Source organism: Sporisorium graminicola, chromosome SGRAM_1 (assembly GCF_005498985.1).
Source record: "Sporisorium graminicola strain CBS 10092 chromosome SGRAM_1, whole genome shotgun sequence".
Classification (NCBI taxonomy): Eukaryota; Fungi; Basidiomycota; class Ustilaginomycetes; order Ustilaginales; family Ustilaginaceae; genus Sporisorium; species Sporisorium graminicola.
This window is the reverse complement of record NC_043719.1, coordinates 2309088-2330196: the sequence shown is the minus strand read 5'-3', so window position 1 is coordinate 2330196 and position 21109 is coordinate 2309088. Positions and strand designations below refer to the sequence as shown.

Below are 21109 nucleotides of genomic sequence, written 5' to 3'. Positions count from 1 at the left end.
GCCAACGAACCTGAAACTCGACTTTTTGAGCCCCCATTCCACGACCCTTTTTTCTTTTTCGCGCTGGTGGTGTTCTTCTGGTCAGAGATGGACCGACAAGCACCATGGCTGAAACACATTCCTCCTTTTGGTCCGTGCATTGCCGCTCTACCGTGCAAATAATGGAATTGGCCGTCTCAAGCGGAAAGTGTTTCCTATATGCAAGAACCGCGCTCGTGACCCGCTTCGACTGTAAGCTGCAAGAGCATGACGAGAGCCAAAGTGTGGCAACAGGCAGAGCAGTCGGCGGTCAATTCCCATATCCCATCATACAGTCGAGACTCGCCTTGGGCGTTTGGGATCTCAAAGCTTGCTTGAAGGCAGGAAGGAAAGTGGTCAACGTCTGCGCAAACGCCGAAGAAGAGGATCCGCCGACTAGCTTTGCGTCATAAGACGTGTGAAGTGAGTTGAATGCAATGGCCATGCACGTCTGGTTTGGCCTTGACATCAACGGCGCAGAATTAAAAGCATGCCAAGCAAGAGGTTTTGCAGACGGAGAGCCGAAATACCGCGGCCTCCCCTCTCATGACACGACTGCCTTCGTACAAGGTTGCTTGCTACTGTAGCTCAGTTGACTCAAGTCCGATTTGCAATCAACACAGAACAGAACAGACAGAACAGGGCAGGACAGAACAGCGTGCTGTGCCAAAGCAGTCAGTTCGTCAGGGACCTTTTTTGCCAAGTCAAGGTTGAACCGCGGCTTCTTAGAAGCAGCATGGTCGCGATATACGACGAGGCGATGAGCTTGACTGGCTGGCACAAAGTCCGAAACAGGCTGACGGGGGTCACAGCCGAAGAGAGGCCAAGCAGCAGATTTGAGTGAGAGGCGCCAACTGAGTTGGGATTTACTGCATTTATTAATCTCTTTGACTCTCTTGGCTGTGCGTTGGCTGAGTTGCCGCCGCGTTTTTTTCCATTGCGCTTTTAACCATCTTTCCTAACTCGCAACCCAAACGTGCCGTTTGGAATCGCAGAGCCCTTTTCTGTTTCCGATGAACCACCATCATCAAACGCCGTCGTCGTCAACCTCGTCTTCACCAACACCGTCAGCATCACGGCCGCGAGGAAACATCGATTTCGCCGCAAGTGTGCACCCATCTGCTCCGACCGTGGCCTTGTCACCCTAACACAACCTCCTGATCACGCGCTCGGTTCACGCGCACCGCTACCTTGACGCCATAGACCGACAGCTCTCCACCCGAGCTTACTTGCGAGCGCATCGTCGCATTGACTTTCATTTCTTGCCCCACAGGTGATCACGATCTCTATTGGCGACCACGTTTATCCGAATCGACGCGGTGTACTGCACGTGCGATCGACACTCCACCTTACCAAGGGACCCGCTCATCTTTCGCGACACTTTGGTGTCATCAATTTGACAGACTCTCCATCGACGGACAATTCATCTCGTCTTCTTACTGCCGCCTACCCAAAGCTAGCACGCTCGATACGTCGAAACCGTTGGAACTACGCGCTACATCATTGTCTGTCTCCAGTAGATTTTTGCTACGTTCAATTTTCTTCGACGCTATAGACCGAGAGGCTTGCTCAGCTCCGACTGCTGATTACCGCGTTTCCCTCGCCTCGACACATCCTGCTCCCACCCTATATCCTGTCATGGCTTCCAACATGCTTCGAGGCTTGTGGCCTTCGGGTCCAGCAGACCAGACCACCCCCAAAGCATCAAGCTCTCACTCGAATGGCGCCGCCGAGCGCAACCCGTTCGACAATATGCATCCCCCTGCTATGACCAAGCAGTCTTCACGGTCTTCGCTCAACTCATCCATCATCAGCAACCACGTTCCGGGCGACGTCACCCCTGGCCTGCGCACACCCGGTGGCATCACATCGCAGTCGGCCATTCCAACCACCTCCATCTCGCTCAGCGATCCGGATTTCACCATGAAGCTGCCGCCCGCAAAGCCTAAGCACGATGCCAACGCAGCTGCTGCGACCTCGGCGAGCAACGGAGTCGCACCTGGGTCCGAAGTCGTTACAACCACATCAGACTCCTCTTCCAATGGTGCCACGCAAACCGTCAACTCCGCTTCTGGCACAAGCAAGACACGCAACACAAACGCTCCTCGCGGCCACCTCACCGTAAAAATTGTCTCGGGTCGCAACCTCGCCGTCAGCAGCCCCGCCGCTCGACCTTACGCGGTGGTTCAATTTGATAAGAACGAATTCATTGGTCGCGAGCCCATCGACGAGTTTGGAGAGGAAGCCAAGGGCTTTGCACAGCCCAGATCCGAAGCTGGCGAAGCAGGTCGAAACCGCGCAAAGACCGTCACCCCTGCTGACGCCCTCTCGCACACGGGCCAAAATCACAACCCCGTCTGGAAGCACGAGGTCACCTTCGACGTCACCCAGGACTCGCAGCCCATCTACATCAGTGTCTACGATCGTCACTCGGAGGACGAAGGTTTCCTTGGCATGCGCGAGATCAAGCCGCGTCTGGTCCACAAGATGATGAGCGACCAGTGGTACCCGCTCTCGTCGCGCGACGACCAGGAAGGCATGGAGATCCACCGCGGCGAGATCCGCGTTCAGATCTCTTACGAACGCATGCCCCAGAAAAAGCTTACTCCACACGACTTTGAGTATCTCAAGCTCATCGGACGCGGTACCTTTGGCCGTGTCTTCCAGGTGCGCAAGAAAGACACCAAGCGTATCTATGCCATGAAGGTGCTCTCCAAGCGCGAGATTGCGCTAAAAAAGGAGGTGACGCACACCATGGGCGAACGAAAGATTCTTGAAAAATCGCTCGACTGCCCTTTCCTCGTGGGTCTCAAATTCTCGTTCCAGAGCGCTACCGAGCTCTACTTTGTCACCGACTACAAGTCCGGCGGCGAGCTCTTCTGGCATTTGCAGCGCGAGGGCCGCTTCACAGAGGAGCGTGCGCGGTTCTACATTGCCGAGCTTGTCCTGGCGCTCGAGCACCTGCACAAGTACAACATTGTCTATCGAGATCTCAAGCCCGAGAATATCCTGCTCGACGCCACTGGTCACGTAGCGCTGTGCGATTTTGGCCTTAGCAAGCCCGACTTGGGCGCTGGCCAGCTGACCAACACCTTCTGCGGTACCACCGAGTATTTGGCGCCCGAAGTGCTACTTGACGAGTCGGGCTACTCGAAGCTCGTCGACTTCTGGTCTTTGGGTGTTCTGCTTTTCGAGATGTGCTGTGGCTGGTCGCCGTTCTACGCAGAGGACACGCAGCAAATGTACCGCAACATTTGCTTTGGCAAGATCAAGTTTCCTCGCGGCGCGATCGGTGACGATGGAAAGCAGTTTGTCAAGGGTCTCTTGAACCGAAACCCGCGTCATCGTCTGGGTGCCGCTCGCGATGCACAGGACCTCAAGGAGCATCCCTTTTTCAAAGATATCGACTTTGACGCGCTCGCCAAGAAGCAGCTCACTCCGCCGTTCAAGCCGCTGGTCGAGTCGGACGAGAGCGTGGCCAACTTTGACCCCGAGTTCACCGAGACCGATCTCAAGGACGTTGCTGTGATCCCTGGCTTCGAAGGCTCGTCCACCGATGCGGCGAATGCGCTGCAGAATGGGGATATTCTGTCGGAGAAGGATGCCAATGGCAAGGGTGTGGCCATCAGCAAGGGCAGGGGAGGCGAGGACGAGGATGACCAGCTGCTGACCAGGAGCATCCAGGACAAGTTTAGGGGATTCAGCTACAGCGGCACGTACGAAGGCAGTGTGGCGGGAAGCTTTGGTGGTAGAAGGGGGTCGGCTGGGTTTGGCCTCGCGGGGGCCAGTTTGGGGATGAGCAGGATGGGCGTCAACGACGATGATGCCATGGACGCGGACGTGGCAGCGTTGGAGTCGTTGGATGCTGACGAGATCATGCACTCGCAGTAGGGCGGGCTGCAGGCGATCAGTTGAAGAGATGATACCGTTCACCCTTTCTCTTGATGGACAATTATCACAAGCCTCATACAATCATCACAAGTAGAAGACAGATTCAGACACGTACTCGTAACTATCTCATATGGTGTATACACAAGTTTTCGGCATTGTTTCGCACCCTTTTCCAATCTATTCACGGTGTAACAGGATCAGGCGGTATCTGGAGAAGATACAGTGAATGTGTGATGAGGAAGCACTCGAGATCAAGCAGAGCGCTCGAGCCAGCTTCCGAAGGCGTCCTTCCTGCGCTTATCGTCGAGGCCATTATCGGGTGGGGCGTCTTCGTCGTCGCTGTCGACGTTGGCGCTCTTGCGGAAGCGCGGTTTGCCGGGGAGGATCCAAGCGTCGATGCGGCGCTGGGCGAAGAAGCGGCCCTTCATCATGCGCACACAGGCGGCGGCCTGTTCGTGCGTCTGGAACTTGACCGTCATGATGCCTTCGGGCTCCTTGTCCCACAGCACGACGTTGGTGACGCCGCCGACCGTGTCGGTGCATTCTTCGCGCACGTCTTGTTTGAGGTCGAGCAGCAGCGTGGGGTCCGAGTCGAGCTCGTGCAGGGTGAACATCTTGGTGAGGACGACTGTGCGACCTCCCGCGGCAGTGCTGGCGCTGTGGCTGGTGCTGGCGGGGAGCAAGGCGGGCTCGGTATCCGAGGCCGGAGGAGAGGGGGAGTCGTCACGCCAATCGGAGAGCTTTGTCTCGAGACGTGCGACTCGCTTGGCGATCTTCTTGCTGTCTTGATCCGTCAGGTTGCGTCGACTTGATGAAGGGGCGTCTTTGGAATCGCTTGCTTGCGTCGTTCCGTTGGCTTTGTCCCCTGACGCGGCCCCTCCTGCTTTGCTTCCAGATGCATCGTTGCTGGGTGTAGGGAACGACGCACGTTGAACCCTCATTACAGGCGCGCCGCCAGAAGCCGACTGACCGATGGCAGCACGCATGCTCGTCTCGTCCAACATACTAATCGCCAAGTCGACGCTTTCCGGCTTGAAGTACACCACCAGGGCCTCACCTCTGAACATGCTCGTCCTGTCGTCGTGGTACATCTTGATCCTCGGTTGGCCTTGGTCGTCTTCGAGCAGTACGCCGTAGCGCGAGAAGACGCGAGCGATCTCTTCGGCGGTAGCATCGAGCGGAAGACCGGTGACATAGAGCGATGTGATTGGCTTGGGTTTTTTGGACGGTGGTAGCTTGTCTTTTGATGTTGATTCTGAAGATGATGCAGGGCCGGCGGAGGTGGCGGTGGGCGGCGATGCGGGGCGTTTCTTGCCGCGGCGGAGAACGGCTTGTGCGGGTTGTGATTCGTCGACACCCTCGATCGAGTAGGCCGCTTGCTGTGCGCGAATCATGTCATCGTCCAAGACTTTGACCCAGTGACCGGCTGGTAGCGGATTTGTTTCGGTCGAGGAGGTGCTTGCAGTTGGCGCATCTTCTTCGGTCTCGCCCAAATCGACGGCGGGTCGAGAATGCTTCACGAACGTCTGCCATTCCCACTCGTCGCCATCGTCATCCTCGTAGCGCCAGTTACCCGAAAGGCGGTCTAGGTATACGCGTGGATCGTCGGAGCCAGATGCTGTGGGAGGTGCAGGGTGCATTGCTGGCCGGTAGTGTGGTCGGATGGAGAGAAAGACTGAACAAGAAGCGAAGGCGTTGGATGTAACGATTTACCTCCACCTTGTGCTTGCGAGCGAGAAAAACAGACGCGGAAATCGGGAGACGAGAGCGGGTAACTCAGAACGTTGTTGTCGACGTGGGGCCCTTGACGCGGGGCAGTGTTGAACAGCTCGCGCTTACGCTTTCCAACACCATCACACGTCGATCACCATTCCTAACCTTTGCGACGGCTGCACCACGACCTTCAACAAACCTGTTCACAAGCAGCTACGAAGCACACTCCTCCAACGACATTATCGTTGTGCAAGCTCTCCGGCCTCACAGCCAGGCCTAACTTTGCTGCCGCACATCTCTGGGCACGTGATGTCGTATACACCAACCTCATACTACGGCCATTCGGTCAAAGATCGAACGTCGGAGTTTCACGGTCTCGTCGATTCGATCGCATCCAGATCCGCACAACCAGCAAAACAGAAGCTCTTGAATACCAGTGCGCCAGGTGCATCGCCCAAGGGAGAGTTTGCTCGTCGAGCGCAAGGCATTGGCAAAGACATCGCTTCCACCACTGCCAAGTTGCAGCGTCTTGCACAACGTATGTCTCGTCTCATGCCAACTCGTACCGAAATACATATCAACGTATTGATCCACTGACACCGCCCCCCCCCCCCCCCTTTCCCTCTGTTTTTCTGTCCTCTGCTCCCGTAGTCGCCCGTCGAAAGACACTCTTTGACGATCGTCCCGTCGAGATCTCAGAGCTGACCTACATCATCAAGCACGACATCGCAGCGATTAACAAGCAGCTTGCGGACCTGCAAGCGTTCAACAAGGCCAATAAGTCTGGCAAAGCTGCAGACCGCACCGAAGAGCACCGTGGCAATGTGGTTACCCTTCTACAATCCAAATTGGCCGGAGCGACGACCTCGTTCCAAGATATTTTGGAGGTGAGGACGCAAAACATGAAGGCGTCCAAGGATCGAAGCGAGCAGTTCATGTTCTCCAACTCGGCGGCTGCGGGCATGGGGCCTGGCGAGAACTCGGGTAAGTTTCACCGCTCTGCAGACAGCATAAACGGGAGAAGGAGACTGATTGAACAAGCTGAGCTGACATTGGGAACAGTGCTTCGTTCTCGTGGCAAACCTCCGACTGCGCACGATGCAACAGATTCTCCGCTCTACAACCCCACACGAACCGGCTCCGCAATGGCACATCGCGCTGCGCCGTCTCCGCTCAACCCCGCGCTCCAAGGCTCTGCTTCGTCGGATGGCTACGATCCCAAGGGGAAAACCAAAGCCAACGCGGCCGAGTCTGACTTCCTCGCGCTCGACATGGGTTCTTCAGCCAATGGTGCCGCAGCAGGGGGAGGCGATCAGTTCATGCAGATGCAGCTCATGGAACACAACCAGAACAACTACATGCAACAACGCAGCTCCGCCATCGAATCCATCGAGTCCACCATCTCTGAGTTGGGCCAGATCTTCAGCCAGCTAGCCCACATGGTTGCGGAGCAGAGGGAGACGGTCCAGCGCATCGACGATAATGTCATGGAGGTCGTTGATAATGTCGGAGGGGCGCAGAGGGAGCTGCTCAGGTACTATGCGAGCGTCAGCAGCAACCGCTGGTTGATGTTGAAGATCTTTGGTGTCTTGATCGTGTTTTTCTTGCGTAAGTATCAGCGGCGGATGGCTCGAGGTAGAGTTGCGGCAAAGCATGCTGACCGATCCATTGTCCTTTCTTCGAACACAGTCTTCATCCTCGTCTCGTAGACATCGCTGTCCTTTCCACTCTGCATCGCACTCATTGCAATTCTGCACCCACGTTATACTGTCTTCACACACACTCGTTCTTACCCGTACTGCTGATTTCCGAGACATCAAGCATTGCATATTCCGTCAAGCGTCACAGTTGCGCCATTCCGGGGGCACCCACTCCAACCCCAGCGCCTCGAACACATCCCGTTCATCCCTTGTCTCGACCAGACTCTCTTCGGCCAGGTTGGTCAAGCCGTCAAAGCTGAAGTTGAACCCTTTGCTCTTCGCCCACAGTCGGAGGTCGCGTTCGAACGTCATGCTGCCGGTCCAGCCGAGCACGGTGGCGCCGTAGACGCGGAGCGGGCAGAAGACCAGGTCTACGCGCCGGTGGATGGGGTGAGGAGAGGAAGAGGATGAGAGGCTGGGGAGCACGACGATGTTGGCGATGTCGATGTGGACTGCCACGCCGTCGTTGCTGGTGCTGCTGGTAGAGGGTGCGGTGGGTTCGGGGTCCAGAAGGGACGAAGCGGGAGTGCTCACGTTGACGATGTGGGTGATGAGGCCTTTGCTTTTCATTTCGTCCAACAGGCGCATGTGTAGCGCTCGGCTGGGCGCTTCGCCATGCCCGATGATGACGTCGAGATCAAACGTTCGCTCCTTCCCGCGCCTATACCCTCCGCAGATCTCGTACTTGACCTGCACCTCGTCCGCCAGCACCGCTCGGACCAGCTTCATGATATCCTCCGTGATGGCTCTACACTCTTCCCTGCCTATCGGTTTCCTGAGATCCCCCAAGATTCGAACCGACTCTTTCGCCGACAGATGTGTGGCCAACGACTTGCCACGATGCAGGACATCCGCGAATGATCTCGCACCGCCGTTGTACGCCTCGCGCGCACCGATGGGTCCAATCCCATACAGCTCCGTGAAGGCGTTCATGACATACACGGCTTTGTCCCTGCGTATCACTTTCGCCTCGACAATCCTCCCCTCCTTCTTGTCCCCCTTGAAAGAGTAGAATTGCTTGATGAGGCTGAACACCTTCTTACCCACACCCTTGAGCTTCTCCACCTCGCTTAGCCGCAACTCGAGCAGCGCCGCGTCGAACACGTCCGGCGGGTCCAGTACGGCGTCCGGAATGGGAAAGGGAAAGGCTTTCAGGGCGGAGATGGCGCGCATGTAGGCCATTTCCGAGTACGTGTCGCCGGTCAGGCGGCGTTCGTTGCGGATCGTCTCGAGTTCGGCGATGAGCGGCTGGTTGCGCGAAAAGAGTGGCGAGGGTCGACGGCATGCATAGCGTGTGTTCTGCCAGCGGGGACAGGGGGAGGGTGGGTAGATCGGGTCGTAGTAGGACGAGGGTGATGGTGAGGAGGGCGACGAAGGCTTGCGTCGAGCTTTGGGAGGGGCGGAAGTGCGTGTGGTCGGAAGGAGGGGTGAGTCGCTTGGGCTTCGTTTCCTCTTTCGATCTATCGTTCCAGCCACTGCTGCTTCCGCCTGCGTTTCGTCTCCTCTTCCCCCTTCGACCCTCAGCTTCACAGCAGGGAATATATCAGGGTCAACCAAGGTCCCTTCCGTCCTAACCGCCTCCAGCCACTCCGGCGTCACCACGAACCGTCTCCAGTCCCTCCCCACACCCTCACCCAGCCTCTTCTCCACCTGCCCCTCCCCTCCTTCGGCCACCACCGCCAGCTCCTCCTCCTTCCGAGCCACAACATTCACCTCTCCATCCGCAAACCACTTCAGCACCCGCTTCGGCGCCTTCAACACCGTCACGACTACATTGGCCGCTTCCGGACCACTCGTCACCTGCGCGCCTAACTGCTGTGCTAGAGCCTCTAACTCTGCGGCCCGCGGGGTCTCCATCTTGTCGCGAAGGACATGCACGCGTGTCGACTGCGAGAGAACGCGCTGGATGGTCTTCTCGGAGCGCGAGAGCGAGCCGATGTGGTCCTGGTATCGGACGGGCTGTGGACGTTGAGGCGCCGCGAATGTACGGTTGGACATGGTTTCCCGTGCTGCTGGTGTCGGGGCATCCCTTTTCTAGTGGAAAAGCAACGGCTATGCGTCATACCACATCTTGCTGTGGGAGTTGAGACCGAGACGAAGCATAGGACGATGATGGTAGCGACTGTCGTACAAGGTTCGCCCACACAATATCACGGCTATACAGGCAAAAGGGCCTTGCTCACGCTCCGGCAAGCCACAAAAGTGGAGGCCCTCGAGCACCAAAATTGTTTGCTTGCCAACAGCGAACTTCAAACAAGCTCCGAAACAACCATGCCACACTGGACCGCAATACGTTCAATCAGGCACCGTCCACACCAACCATTGATCATCGTGAGACAAAGTCCATGTTCCACCTCATCGACATCCGAGGGTATAATACAAACATAACGTACAGCAAAACAAACCAGAAAGAAGAACTGTCCACACCACTCACCCAACAACCAGCTGCCCAACCACCACCACCGCAACAGCCATCACCACCCAAGCCACCTCAACCCTCACCGCTGCAGAATTACTCTGAAGCTTCTGATTCGCCCACTGCGTAACGCTGGAATCATCGTCCCCCACCGCCGTAGGCACCTCCGTACCATTTAGATTAATGTAAAACAGCCTCTCCAAACCAGGCTTACTGCTAAACATGCCCAGTCCATCATGCGCCACGCCGGGCACATAGTTGACCGAATGCGCTGCCGGAAAGCCGCCATCTAGGTTAGACAGATGCCGAATGAAATTACGACCCCTCCCCAGATGCGTAGTGCCCTGCGCGAGCGCTTCACACCCCGTATCGCCTAGCCCATGATCATCCAACCCATAGAGATACGAAACTATACGCCGGCGGTATCGCTGTACGACGCTCACCACGTCATTTGTAGAATCCAATGAGCCGGCGATAAAGTCGGATAGATACGACTGCGAGTATGCGTTGAGGCCAAACTTCCAATTGTTGAACGTATCGGCGCATTTCTCGTACGACCTGGGACGCCATTCGGACAAGTATGCATACGATCCCGGATTGGCAACGACAAAGTGGACAGGCACTGTAGCCGACGGCACCTTGCCAATGAGCGCATAGCGTTGGGCCATCTGCGCACCTAGACTGTGACCCGCAACGATAATAGTGTTGATGTTCGGAAAGGTCGTCTTGTCCGAGAACCAAGCGACAGCAGCGTCGAGCGCCTCGAACGAAGACACACCGGGCGGCTGAAAGAGCTGACCCTCTGCATCATAGATGCTGTTCGGATAGACAGAGTCGGCCCCCTGCGCCCAGCTGCTCGAGTTCCAGACGAGCGCATTCGAGGTCGGGTTCTTCTGATCGTCGACAGGGTAACATCCAGGATCTTCGAGATTCATAAACACGGGAGCCATGATGACAACCTCGTCGAAGCGTAGACGTGATCGATGGCTACTGCGCTCCGTCCGTGAGGTGGCATTGAGGAGCGAATCGCGCGTGAGGTCAAAATACGCCCAAGCATCGCGACCGAGACCGTGAAGCATGATGACGGCTCGCTGGACCTTTGTGGCATTATAGCCTGTCGAGATGTAGTTGTAGAGGTAAAAAGGCGTATTCTCGAGGCTTTCGAGCTGAGCCTCGTTGAGCTTGACGCCAGAATCGGACGCGGGTGGTGTCGCCTTGACTGGAAAGTCGGTGACGAGCGTGCGATTGTTGTCGGTAGCTGGAAGCCAGTCCCAGGCATGAGCGATGGAAGACAAGCTCAATGCTGTCGCCAGCAGCAGAGGCAATGTCGATCTCCACTGCATGCTGCCGATGTGGTGTGTATCAACAGACGATCCAAGATCCGAACGCCTTTGTAGGATCAAAGCAACGCGGTAGCCAATGGTCGAGAGGGTGTCGATCCGGAACAAGTGTCGCAGTCGGAACAAGCGCCGAGGATCGAGAGAGTGTGAGCAAAGCCAAAACGCTGTCTGCGACGAGACTCGGATGAATCGAGTAGGTTAAAAGATAAAAGAGTGTCGGTTCGTCTGCCAGTAGCCTCGAGGTGAGTCTGTCATCGAAGCAGTGGCTGGTCGTGGCGAGGAAAGGTCACGGTTGTATAGCGGAACGAGGTGAGCCATCTACAGGATCAAGAAGGATCCCTTGGTGACGGTGGTTGTGGTGGTTGTTCGAGACGACGCTGTAAACACGGGCTCAAAAGTGCTGCTGCCGAAGGAAGATGGCGGACACGAACAAAGGCAGGTGTGTGTGTTCTCCGCACAATGGCTACGTCAACAGGACTGCAATGGAGCCGAACTTCTGGGCGGACGTTTCGTCTTGGCAGCTAGTATGCCTGCTCCGGTCTCTGCAAAACGGGATCGGCCACATGCATCGGAACCCCCGAGTCTGGTGCTTTGAAAGCCGTCCAGCAGAGTTTTGGCTTTCGAGCGTGGCCGATATGCAAGCGTGCTGTGCATGTCGACAATGTGCCAAGCTTCTCGAGGTGCCGGATGGCCAAGCTTATCGTGAGCTGTGCTCGTCAGCGGAACCCCTATGTCTCTCTCTACGGACCCTTTCGGCTAGCTTGACTCGCTGAAACGTGTGGAAAACTCTCGCTGCAAAAACCTTGTGCACGATGTGGCCGCACTATCTGTCCCCTTACAATGGAACCAGCAAGCCCGAAAGCCATACGCTGATGAAGACCGAGGAAGTGCTCTCCAGCCGAGTGGCTAGTATCCTTCTTGGCGTTGATTTCTGTGTAGAAGATTTCGAATACGCATGTAAAATTCGCCGAGCCTCTTGGCCGCCACATGCTCGCTTGCTTTGCTGTAACCTGCAGTCTGTGTGATAAATACCGCCAGGCTCAACCGCCCGCATTCCTCGAGCGTAAGTATGCTTGCCAAGCCACCGTTTGTTTGCTCGTGCCTTGCGTCGATCCCTCCTCGTCCAGGATGATCACTTTATGGAACCCTTGCAGCAGGCGAGCGCACAAGCTTTGCTCGACGTGTATCAGCGCAAACAAGGCAAACATGGCGAAACCATGCTTCGAAATCTGTCAACGCAGTCCCGACAGCGGAGTTCGGTATCGGAGGCTTGCTCAGGCGTTTGTGCCTGTCAGCTCAAGCTGTACGCCGAGTGCCGATTCCGCCTCCTGATTTAGTCGAGGTTTTCGCCGAGGAAGCGCGTGAACAGGCGATAGCGGCGGCTGTCGAAGCAAATTTCCGAGGCTGTTACATCTCTTCTAAGCACATTTCGAAAGAAAAGTCGTGATGACCGACAAGGTCGTCGGCCGCGAGGCGCACAGACAGCTGCACGAGATTGCTCCCTTTTTTTCTCCACATCAGTGCGAGCGTGATGAAATTCTCTTTGCGGATCACGAACACAGCAAAAGGCCGTGGGAGGCACAGCGTCGCGCTCAGCTGCACCTTGCTGTAAAGGAATCGCCGGAAGTCGGTGTCTCGCTCCTTCGGATTCCTTCCGACAGCTTGATGCTATCGATAGAAACGACCTCCTTCTTACCTCTCATCCATTCTCCAGCTCGTTCTCACGCCTGCTCACTCGCTGGGTGATTGGCTTTCCGACGCCCAAGACTCACATCTTGATCGACTTCCTCCTGCCTGGCTGCCGATCGCAATATGAGGGTCGCCATCCGGCGGCTCCCTTGGCAGTCGATCGACGCTCGTCGTCCTTCGGCGGTCGGTCTCGTCTCTCCCTCCAGCCTTGCCTCCCGATTCCAGCCCCGTGGTTTCACCAGCACGTCGATACCTGCACTTTCGCATCGAGTGCGAGCCTCTCTCCGTTCGAGCCATCTGGATGCCGCTCTCAATCCGGCTTCGAGGTATGGCACCAGCCCACGATTCTACCAACACATGGCCGCTGGTCAGGACGGCGATGATGCAGCAAAACCGCAGACAGCACCCCGAAGCGCTTCCGACAAGATCGTCGCTGCAGCTGCAGAACCAGGATCCACACCGTCCAAACCTCCAGCCAAAGACACCAAGAAGCAACCGGACGGGGACGATCCACTCAACCTCAACGCGCGTGAAAAGACGGTCAAAGAACAGCGTTTGGTCGATTGGGCCATCATCAAAAAGCTCGTTCAGTACGTTTGGCCCAAAGGCGACTTCAAAACAAAGCAGCGTGTAGTGCTGGCGCTGGCGCTCCTCATCGGTGGAAAGCTGCTCAACGTCCAGGTGCCCTTTTTCTTCAAAACCATCGTCGACCGGCTCAACGAGGTCGTCAATGCTCCTCTCGACATGACCAACCCCAACACGGTCTGGGTCGTTGCTGGAAGTGCTATCCTCGGCTACGGCCTTGCGCGTGTCGGCGCAGCTGCCTTCTCGGAGCTCAGGAACGCTGTCTTCGCCAACGTTGCACAGCGCTCCATCCGCCGTGTCGCTCAGACGGTGTTCACGCACCTTCTCGCTCTGGATCTCGGCTGGCATCTCACACGCCAAACAGGTGGACTGACGAGAGCCATCGACCGAGGCACAAAGGGTATCTCCTTCCTGCTCACCAGCATCGTCTTTCACATTGTCCCCACCGCACTCGAGATCTCGATGGTCTGTGGCATCCTCTCCTACAAATGCGGCCCCAGCTTCGCTGCGGTCACAGCCGTCACCATGGCTGCCTACGCGTGGTTCACCATTCGCACCACCAGCTGGCGTACACGCTTCCGCAAGGAGGCAAACGCCGCCGACAACCGCGCTGCCACCACGTCGGTCGACAGCCTGCTCAACTACGAAGCGGTCAAGTACTTCAACAATGAGAAGCACGAGATTGCCAAGTACGACGCCGCGCTCGCCGACTACGAGAAGAGCTCTATCAAGGTGGCTACCTCGCTGGCTGCGTTGAATTCGGGCCAGAACATGATCTTCAGCACGAGTCTGACGGTGATGATGATGCTCGCTGCGCAAGGGGTGACGAATGGGACCATGACGGTAGGCGATCTGGTCATGGTGAATCAGTTGGTATTTCAGCTGAGCTTGCCGCTCAACTTTTTGGGGACGGTGTACAGGGAGTTGAGGCAGAGCTTGGTGGATATGGAGACCATGTTCAATTTAGAGAACGTCAATGTGGCGGTGAAGGAGGATAAGAATGCGCCGCCGCTCAAGGTGACTGGGGGGGAGATCAGGTTTGAGAACGTCACGTTTGGGTACCATCCCGAAAGGCCGATCTTCAAGAACATCTCGTTTACCGTCCCCGCTGGATACAAGACCGCCTTTGTCGGTCCATCCGGTTGCGGCAAGAGCACCATCTTCCGTCTCCTCTTCCGGTTCTACGAGCCGCAGTCCGGAAAGATCTACATCGACGGCCAGGACATTACGAAGGTCTCACTCGAGTCGCTGCGTCGGCACATCGGCGTTGTCCCACAGGACACGCCGCTCTTCAACGACGACATCCGCCACAACATCCGATATGGACGACTGGATGCCAGCGATGAGGATGTCGAGCGTGCGGCCAAGGCAGCCAAAGTCGACCAGATCGTGCGCAACCTCCCCGAAGGCTACGCGACCAAGGTAGGAGAACGAGGCCTGATGATCTCCGGAGGCGAGAAGCAGCGGCTGGCGGTGGCGAGGCTGCTGCTCAAGAACCCGAGCATCCTGTTCTTCGACGAGGCGACGTCGGCGCTGGACTCGTACACCGAGACCGAGCTGATGCGCAACATCCACGCCACGCTGTTGGACGACAAGAAGACGGCTATCTTCGTCGCGCACAGGCTGCGCACCATCTCGGATTCGGACTTCATTATTGTGCTCCAGGGCGGCGATGTGCGCGAGAAGGGCTCGCACGACGAGCTGATGCAGAGACAGGGGCTGTACTGGGACCTGTGGCAGGCTCAGTCTACGGTCGGTGTCGGCCACGGTGCGGGTGCGAACGAGCATTTGCAGGATCTGGAGAGGCAGACTCAGCAGTCAGGTCCATCACCATCGCAGTAGATCCGAACAACCGAAATGGTAGAATTCTTTTCACCACCACGGACGTGTGCGCAGTGGCAGAGAAGCAATGCGTTTGAGGAAAGTGTGTGGATGTACAGAGATATTTAGAACGTCTAGTGAATCGACACATCATATCGATCGAGCAGCGCCGAGATGGGTTCGACGACCGAAGACCATTGCGGCACTTGATGCGGCGAGGAGAGGCGCCAAGTGATGCGCAGCGACTCGCTCGTGTTTTTGGTGACCAGATCTTGCGAGATTTCGCGGATGAGCACCGGCGATAGGCTCGAGCTTGGTCCCTCTGCAGCTGTGGCCTCTGAGGTAGCTGTTGCAGCTTCGGCTTCGGCTTCGGTTGTGGTGATGGGTGTCGATGCAATGGTTTCTGCCTCTGAAGGGATTGATGCTTGTTCGACAGTGTCGGCTGGCACAGCAGAGGGTGCTTCAGCGGCAGAGTTGGCGGTCGCGCTTTGTGGCTCTGCAGCAGCAGATGGTCGAGAAGCGGTATCAGGGAGAGCAGAGCGCTGGATGTACGTCTCTACCGTCGACCGTGTCACACTCTCCAACGCCAGCTTTCCAGTGAACTCGAACTCGAGCAGCGACGGCGGAAGAGCACCGGCATGTGTGGCAAGGCTTGTCGCTTTCTTCACCGACGTTGGCGATCGCTCCACAACTTCTGTCTCGCTGCCGAGAATGTCGTTGACCTCCGTCTCTCCGTCTTCGACCGCTTCTTCGCCTTTCTCTGCGGCCGAGGCGGTGAAGCAAGGGACCGAGGCCGCAGCAGGTGCCGAGCTGAGGTAAGAGGCCATTTCGCTCTGGATGGCAGCCAACGCCTCCTCCTCGAGAGGAACCAAGGTTTTGGCGCTGAGTCTCAGATCTGCGCCCTTTTCTGGAACCATCATGTCGCCTTGCGCCTCCGATGCCCACCTTGCCTGCTGGATCGTCCACCCCCCTTTGGCGCCCTCGGCCACATCAGCCTCGCTCTGATGACGTGTCAGCACGATCTCCAATTTAGTCCCCTGCCCTAGATAGCCTGTCTCAGCCGGCTGGTAGACAAGAACCACCTGCTCGGTAGCTGTCTCGTTCGCACCGGAGCTGGCAAGCGCGTATCCTAGCCTTTCGAGCCAGATATCGAGCGAGATGTTCTTCTGCGATCGAAAGAGCGTCGCGGGGACAAAGCGGGAGGCTTCGCGCCCGAAGCGAGCGCGGAATCGTTGCGCCCAGTCCAGGGCGTTTCCGATCGGCCACATGCCAGCTAGAGGAGCTGCAAGCGGGTCTTGCAAGCGAGAAAGCATCTCTTGCTCGGTCAGACCTTCGTCGGCAAGCGTGAGGCCTCCCGGGTTGAACAGGACATGACCCAGTTCCGCAGTGCATTCAATGTCTTTGTCGCTCGCGGACGATGACGAGACGACAGACGATGCCGAGGCGATGGCGGAGTCGGCCAAAGCACGGAAAGGCTCCGCAAACTGCACTTCGCCCTGGTGAGTCCATCCGTGCAGCTTCATGGTAGGAAGCTTTGTGGAGGAGAGCATCGAGAAAGCGTTGAGCTCCGGCACGTGTGATACGCGGAAGGAAATGTCGGAATGCGCGCCGTACAAGAGATCGTCGGCCTGCTGGATCCACGGTGTCGGCTCGTTGGGAACAAATGGCAGCATCGAGCATTGTCGAGTGGTACCAACATTGTCGCGGTACGCTGCTGCTCCAATGCGGTGCAATGCTCTTACGCTTTCGGCGTGGTAGTGTCGCAGTAGCAGCACTGCCTTTTGCGCATCTCGCTCATCGAGGTACGCGAGCGACAAAGACACCTTGCCGTGCTGGATCGGGCTCGCTTCCATGAAGCATCGCGAGAGCTGCGAGATGAATCGCACCAGCTCAGCGGGCAGCACTTCGCTGAGGCCAGCCTCTGTGGACTCGACCTCGCGTGGCTCGGCGGAAAGAACGACCTCTTCTTCCTTGATCTTGATCGACTGCTTAAAATCCTCGACCCATTCGGTCATGCGTGCGATGCCTTGATCCTTGCCTTTGATCCAAAATCCGAGCTTATCGCTCGTAGTTCCCTGCTGTCCCTTCTCCTTTGAAGGTGGTTGAGACAATATCGCCACTTGCGATTTGCCTGCTTCTTGCCTCACCTTGCCAGACCCCCTTGCAAGCAGCAAGTACAGCTCGGCAGGCCGAAAACTGATGTGCACCGCCCTCTTTTCCACTTCATCTCTCTTCTCCCGATCGACTCGTTCGCGTGCATCCTCCATGCCAAACCGATGTACCATGATCCGACGCACGATATCGTCCTTCTTCACCGCCCTTGCATAGCTTCCCGGAAGCTTTGCCGCTCTCGCGAGGGTTGCAAGCTGGTCCCTGGTGAAGGAGGCATTCAGCCGCGCTCGAGTGCGCTCCCATATCTTATCCTCTGCGTTCTTCTTACTGCTGGAGGATTTGGCGAAAGGGTTGGCGCTGTTTCGCCTGGGATGTTGCTGGTCTCTAGGATGATGTCTTGCTCGCGGTTTGAGCGAGTCGAGGTATTCGAGTGTTGGCTCGGCATTTGCGTCTTCACCGGCGAGGAGTCCGATGCTGCTCTTTTTAGACGTGCTCTCCGATCCGGTACCCTGTGTCTCAGCTGGTCCTGATGACGGAGATTCCTCGCACAGATACGTAGAGGTGCTAAATGTTCGTGGCGCTCGGTATGTGCTGGGAGTCGCAACAATATGACAACGGCACACGGAGGCTCCTGGCAGTCGGGAAGGTCCTACGCCGTTGCTTAGTACGGAAGCTGCTATTTGGTGTGCGCGCTTCGCGCATAAGCGTGTTGCCATGGTCGTGACCGTTGCTGATATGATGATGTGATGCTGAAGAATTGAAGACGTTCTCAACAGCAGATGCAGTCCACCCACTTCTTCTTACACTTCAGCAAGAAAAAAGTGCTCTCGCCCAAAAATTCCACCTTCTCTTCTTCCAAGAGCCGTCTCCCGAGCCAAAACCCTTTTTTGTAATCACTGTCATTGTTACACCGTAAAAGGGTTTGCCTGTCTTTTTGCGCGGTCACAAGGCTCGGGAGATCTCGAAAAAGATTTCCGAGTTTTCACGAGGTATGGTTGAGTCAGAGTCAAAGTCAGAGAGAGGAAATGGGATAGAAAAAAAATGAGAAGTTGCGGTCCGAAGCCGGTGTGCGACTGTGTGTGTACGACTCGCTCCCCCGCGCAGGAGCCACCTACCTCACCCTGGAGAAGCGCGCTAAGCGGCCGCCGCCGCATCATCGCACCTCATTCGTGCTTCTTCTCGGAAACAGCTTCTTCCCCCGGCGATCTCTGTTTCGGCAAGCTCCCACCCACTCGACAGCACACTAAACGAGCGCGACCTTTCCATCGACGCAAGTTTGCTAGTTCAGTCTGCTTTAGACCACCATCTCTACCCTTCCCCACTCCCTTCACTCCAGTCGCAACAAGATGCTCGCCCCTGCTACCATCCGAACGGCGGTCCGAGCCTCGCGGGCTCCCCGCCTCGGCGCTCTCTCTCTGCCTGCTGCACGTCAGTTCCAAAGCACTTGGGCCAACGTCAAGGCTGGTCCTCCCGATGCCATTCTCGGTGTCACTGAGGCCTTTAAGCGCGACCAGGACCCCCGCAAGATCAACCTCGGTGTTGGCGCTTACCGCGACGAGAACGGCAAGCCCTACGTGCTCCCCTCGGTGCGCAAGGCCGAGGAGCTCGTCATCACCGCCAAGGGTGACAAGGAGTACCTGCCTATCACCGGTCTCGCCGACTTCACCAAGAACGCCGCCGTGCTCGCTTACGGCAAGGACAGCGCTCCCATCAAGGAGGACCGCATCGCCATCACCCAGTCCATCTCCGGTACCGGTGCCCTCCGCATCGGCGGTGCCTTCCTGCAGCGCCACTACCCGGGCGCCAAGACCATCTACCTGCCTACGCCTTCGTGGGGCAACCACACGCCCATCTTCCGTGACAGTGGTCTCGAGGTCAAGCAGTACCGCTACTACGACAAGAACACCGTCGGTCTCGACTTTAAGGGGATGGTCGAGGACCTCAAGGCCGCTCCTGCCGGCTCGATTGTGCTGCTGCACGCCTGCGCCCACAACCCTACCGGTGTTGACCCTACCATTGAGCAGTGGAAGGAGCTGAGCAACGTGGTCAAGGAGAAGGGCCACTTCCCCTTCTTCGACATGGCCTACCAGGGCTTTGCCAGCGGTGACACGGACAAGGACGCCTTTGCCGTGCGTCACTTTGTCTCCGAAGGCCACCAGATCGCGCTCTCGCAGTCGTTTGCCAAGAACATGGGTCTGTACGGTGAGCGAGTGGGAGCCTTCTCCGTGGTCACTGCCGACCCCGAGGAGCGTGCGCGCGTCGACAGCCAGATCAAGATCATCGTCCGCCCTCTCTACTCGAACCCTCCCATGCATGGTGCCAAGATCGCGGGCACCATCCTGGCGGACCAGCAGCTGTACCAGCAATGGCTGGGCGAGGTCAAGGGCATGGCAGACCGCATCAACGGCATGCGATCGACGCTCAAGGACCTGCTGGTTCAGGACCTCAACTCGAAGCTCAACTGGGACCACATCACCAACCAGATTGGTATGTTTGCCTTCCTGGGCATCTCGCCGGAGCAGGTGGCCAAGCTGGTCAACGAGCACCACGTCTACCTCACGGGCGACGGCCGTATCTCGGTTGCTGGCATCACCAACCAGAACGTTAAGCACCTCGCCGAGTCCCTGCACAAGGTTACCAGCTAGATGGAAAAAGGCGGCCAACAGTCCAAATGGCCTTCGTTCTAGAAATGTCACGACATCCGAATCTGAATTGTCGTCAATGTTGCCATTGTGTGTGTGTGTGTGGTCGGCGGCGGCGATAGAATTGAGGCTGCAAAGGAAGGGTGATGGAAGTCGGGCAATAGGTGGGGGGAGAGAAATCGTTCAAAGCAACGAACGTGAGAGAGTCCTTCCCTCTCGCCGAGTCCAAAAATGGTCAGGTGAAGTGACAGCAGTCTTTAGTCGGTGAGATGATTGTGCTTGTGATGGGCGGTCGGAGGCACAGAACAGCACCGTGACAAGAGGAAGCACACCGGAAGAGCGCCTCGGTGGCTTCCGACCGGGATGTGACAGCATGAAGCAACACAATCACGCTTCTCCACATCTCTGTATGCAGATGACGAGAGATGATCTGCAAGATCGGCGCACGACAGGCCATCTCGGGCTGTCATTGGCGGTCATCGACTATGGCTCGAAAGGCACATGGGCACGAGGATGGATACGATCTCAACCTAACACAATACGAAGGACGGTGGTGCTTGTGTATGGTGTGTTTCGGAAATGTTGGGAAGTGGTCTTGACGGACGAGACGGCAACGAGGTGCGGCTCACCCGCCTTCGCATGGCCGCAATTTAACCGACATGTCTGCAATTGAGTCGAAATTAGGCCGCTTATCGATAGAAATCACATAGAATCGGGCCCTTCCGCGGCGAAATACAAGGAGAACAGAACGAACTTCCTTTGCAAGACTTGGACGCTACTCTGCCGGATGTTTGCGCTGCTGTAGCTGTTGCTCGGATGCAGCTTTCCGCCTGTTCCCATGTGTCCGATCAATGGAGCTGGCCTTCCAAGTCGATGTTGCTATGGCCCATTCGCGTGGCTCGTCTGTAGCTGCTTGCCTATCGGTTTGAGCCAATTGGCCGACCAGCACTCGAATAAATAAATAAATAAATAAAAACAAACAATAATCCAGAATCGTCCACCCCAACGCAACACCGCCCGCTGCCTTGCAACCACAAAAAAGGTAAGAAAAACAAAAAGAAATGGCCCTGCAGAAAGCGTGATTGACCTTTTTTTCGTTTCTTCTTCGCTTCTAAGGCTGGGCTGGTCTGACCGTTCTGTTGCTTCGCTCGCTGGGCGACATTTTGATTCTTTCTTCGCGTG

The 21109-nt window shown here is 56.8% G+C and overlaps 8 protein-coding genes across 8 annotated transcripts; 4 read left to right on the top strand and 4 right to left on the bottom strand.

Moving 5' to 3' along the window:
* Positions 1-1656: 1656 nt before the first annotated feature.
* EX895_000825 (uncharacterized protein) lies at positions 1657-3909 on the top strand (the record flags this gene model as incomplete). Its single annotated transcript, XM_029881426.1, has 1 exon — positions 1657-3909. One exon carries the CDS (start codon positions 1657-1659, stop codon positions 3907-3909), a length of 2253 nt encoding a protein of 750 aa, XP_029742812.1.
* Positions 3910-4160: 251 nt separating this feature from the next.
* On the bottom strand, positions 4161-5549 carry EX895_000824 (uncharacterized protein; the record flags this gene model as incomplete). The annotated part of the gene is made up of 1 exon (XM_029881425.1): positions 4161-5549. The coding sequence occupies one exon, from the start codon at positions 5547-5549 to the stop codon at positions 4161-4163; it is 1389 nt and encodes a 462-aa protein (XP_029742811.1).
* A 382-nt stretch (positions 5550-5931) lies between these two features.
* EX895_000823 (uncharacterized protein) lies at positions 5932-7331 on the top strand (the record flags this gene model as incomplete). The annotated part of the gene is made up of 4 exons (XM_029881424.1): positions 5932-6160; positions 6274-6606; positions 6685-7230; positions 7312-7331. The coding sequence occupies 4 exons, from the start codon at positions 5932-5934 to the stop codon at positions 7329-7331; spliced, it is 1128 nt and encodes a 375-aa protein (XP_029742810.1).
* Positions 7332-7457: 126 nt separating this feature from the next.
* Positions 7458-9320, bottom strand: EX895_000822 (uncharacterized protein; the record flags this gene model as incomplete). Its single annotated transcript, XM_029881423.1, has 1 exon — positions 7458-9320. The coding sequence occupies one exon, from the start codon at positions 9318-9320 to the stop codon at positions 7458-7460; it is 1863 nt and encodes a 620-aa protein (XP_029742809.1).
* Positions 9321-9752: 432 nt separating this feature from the next.
* Positions 9753-11081, bottom strand: EX895_000821 (uncharacterized protein; the record flags this gene model as incomplete). The annotated part of the gene is made up of 1 exon (XM_029881422.1): positions 9753-11081. One exon carries the CDS (start codon positions 11079-11081, stop codon positions 9753-9755), a length of 1329 nt encoding a protein of 442 aa, XP_029742808.1.
* A 1809-nt stretch (positions 11082-12890) lies between these two features.
* EX895_000820 (uncharacterized protein) lies at positions 12891-15194 on the top strand (the record flags this gene model as incomplete). The annotated part of the gene is made up of 1 exon (XM_029881421.1): positions 12891-15194. The coding sequence occupies one exon, from the start codon at positions 12891-12893 to the stop codon at positions 15192-15194; it is 2304 nt and encodes a 767-aa protein (XP_029742807.1).
* Positions 15195-15307: 113 nt separating this feature from the next.
* On the bottom strand, positions 15308-18001 carry EX895_000819 (uncharacterized protein; the record flags this gene model as incomplete). The annotated part of the gene is made up of 1 exon (XM_029881420.1): positions 15308-18001. One exon carries the CDS (start codon positions 17999-18001, stop codon positions 15308-15310), a length of 2694 nt encoding a protein of 897 aa, XP_029742806.1.
* Positions 18002-18631: 630 nt separating this feature from the next.
* On the top strand, positions 18632-19930 carry EX895_000818 (uncharacterized protein; the record flags this gene model as incomplete). Its single annotated transcript, XM_029881419.1, has 1 exon — positions 18632-19930. One exon carries the CDS (start codon positions 18632-18634, stop codon positions 19928-19930), a length of 1299 nt encoding a protein of 432 aa, XP_029742805.1.
* Positions 19931-21109: the final 1179 nt, after the last annotated feature.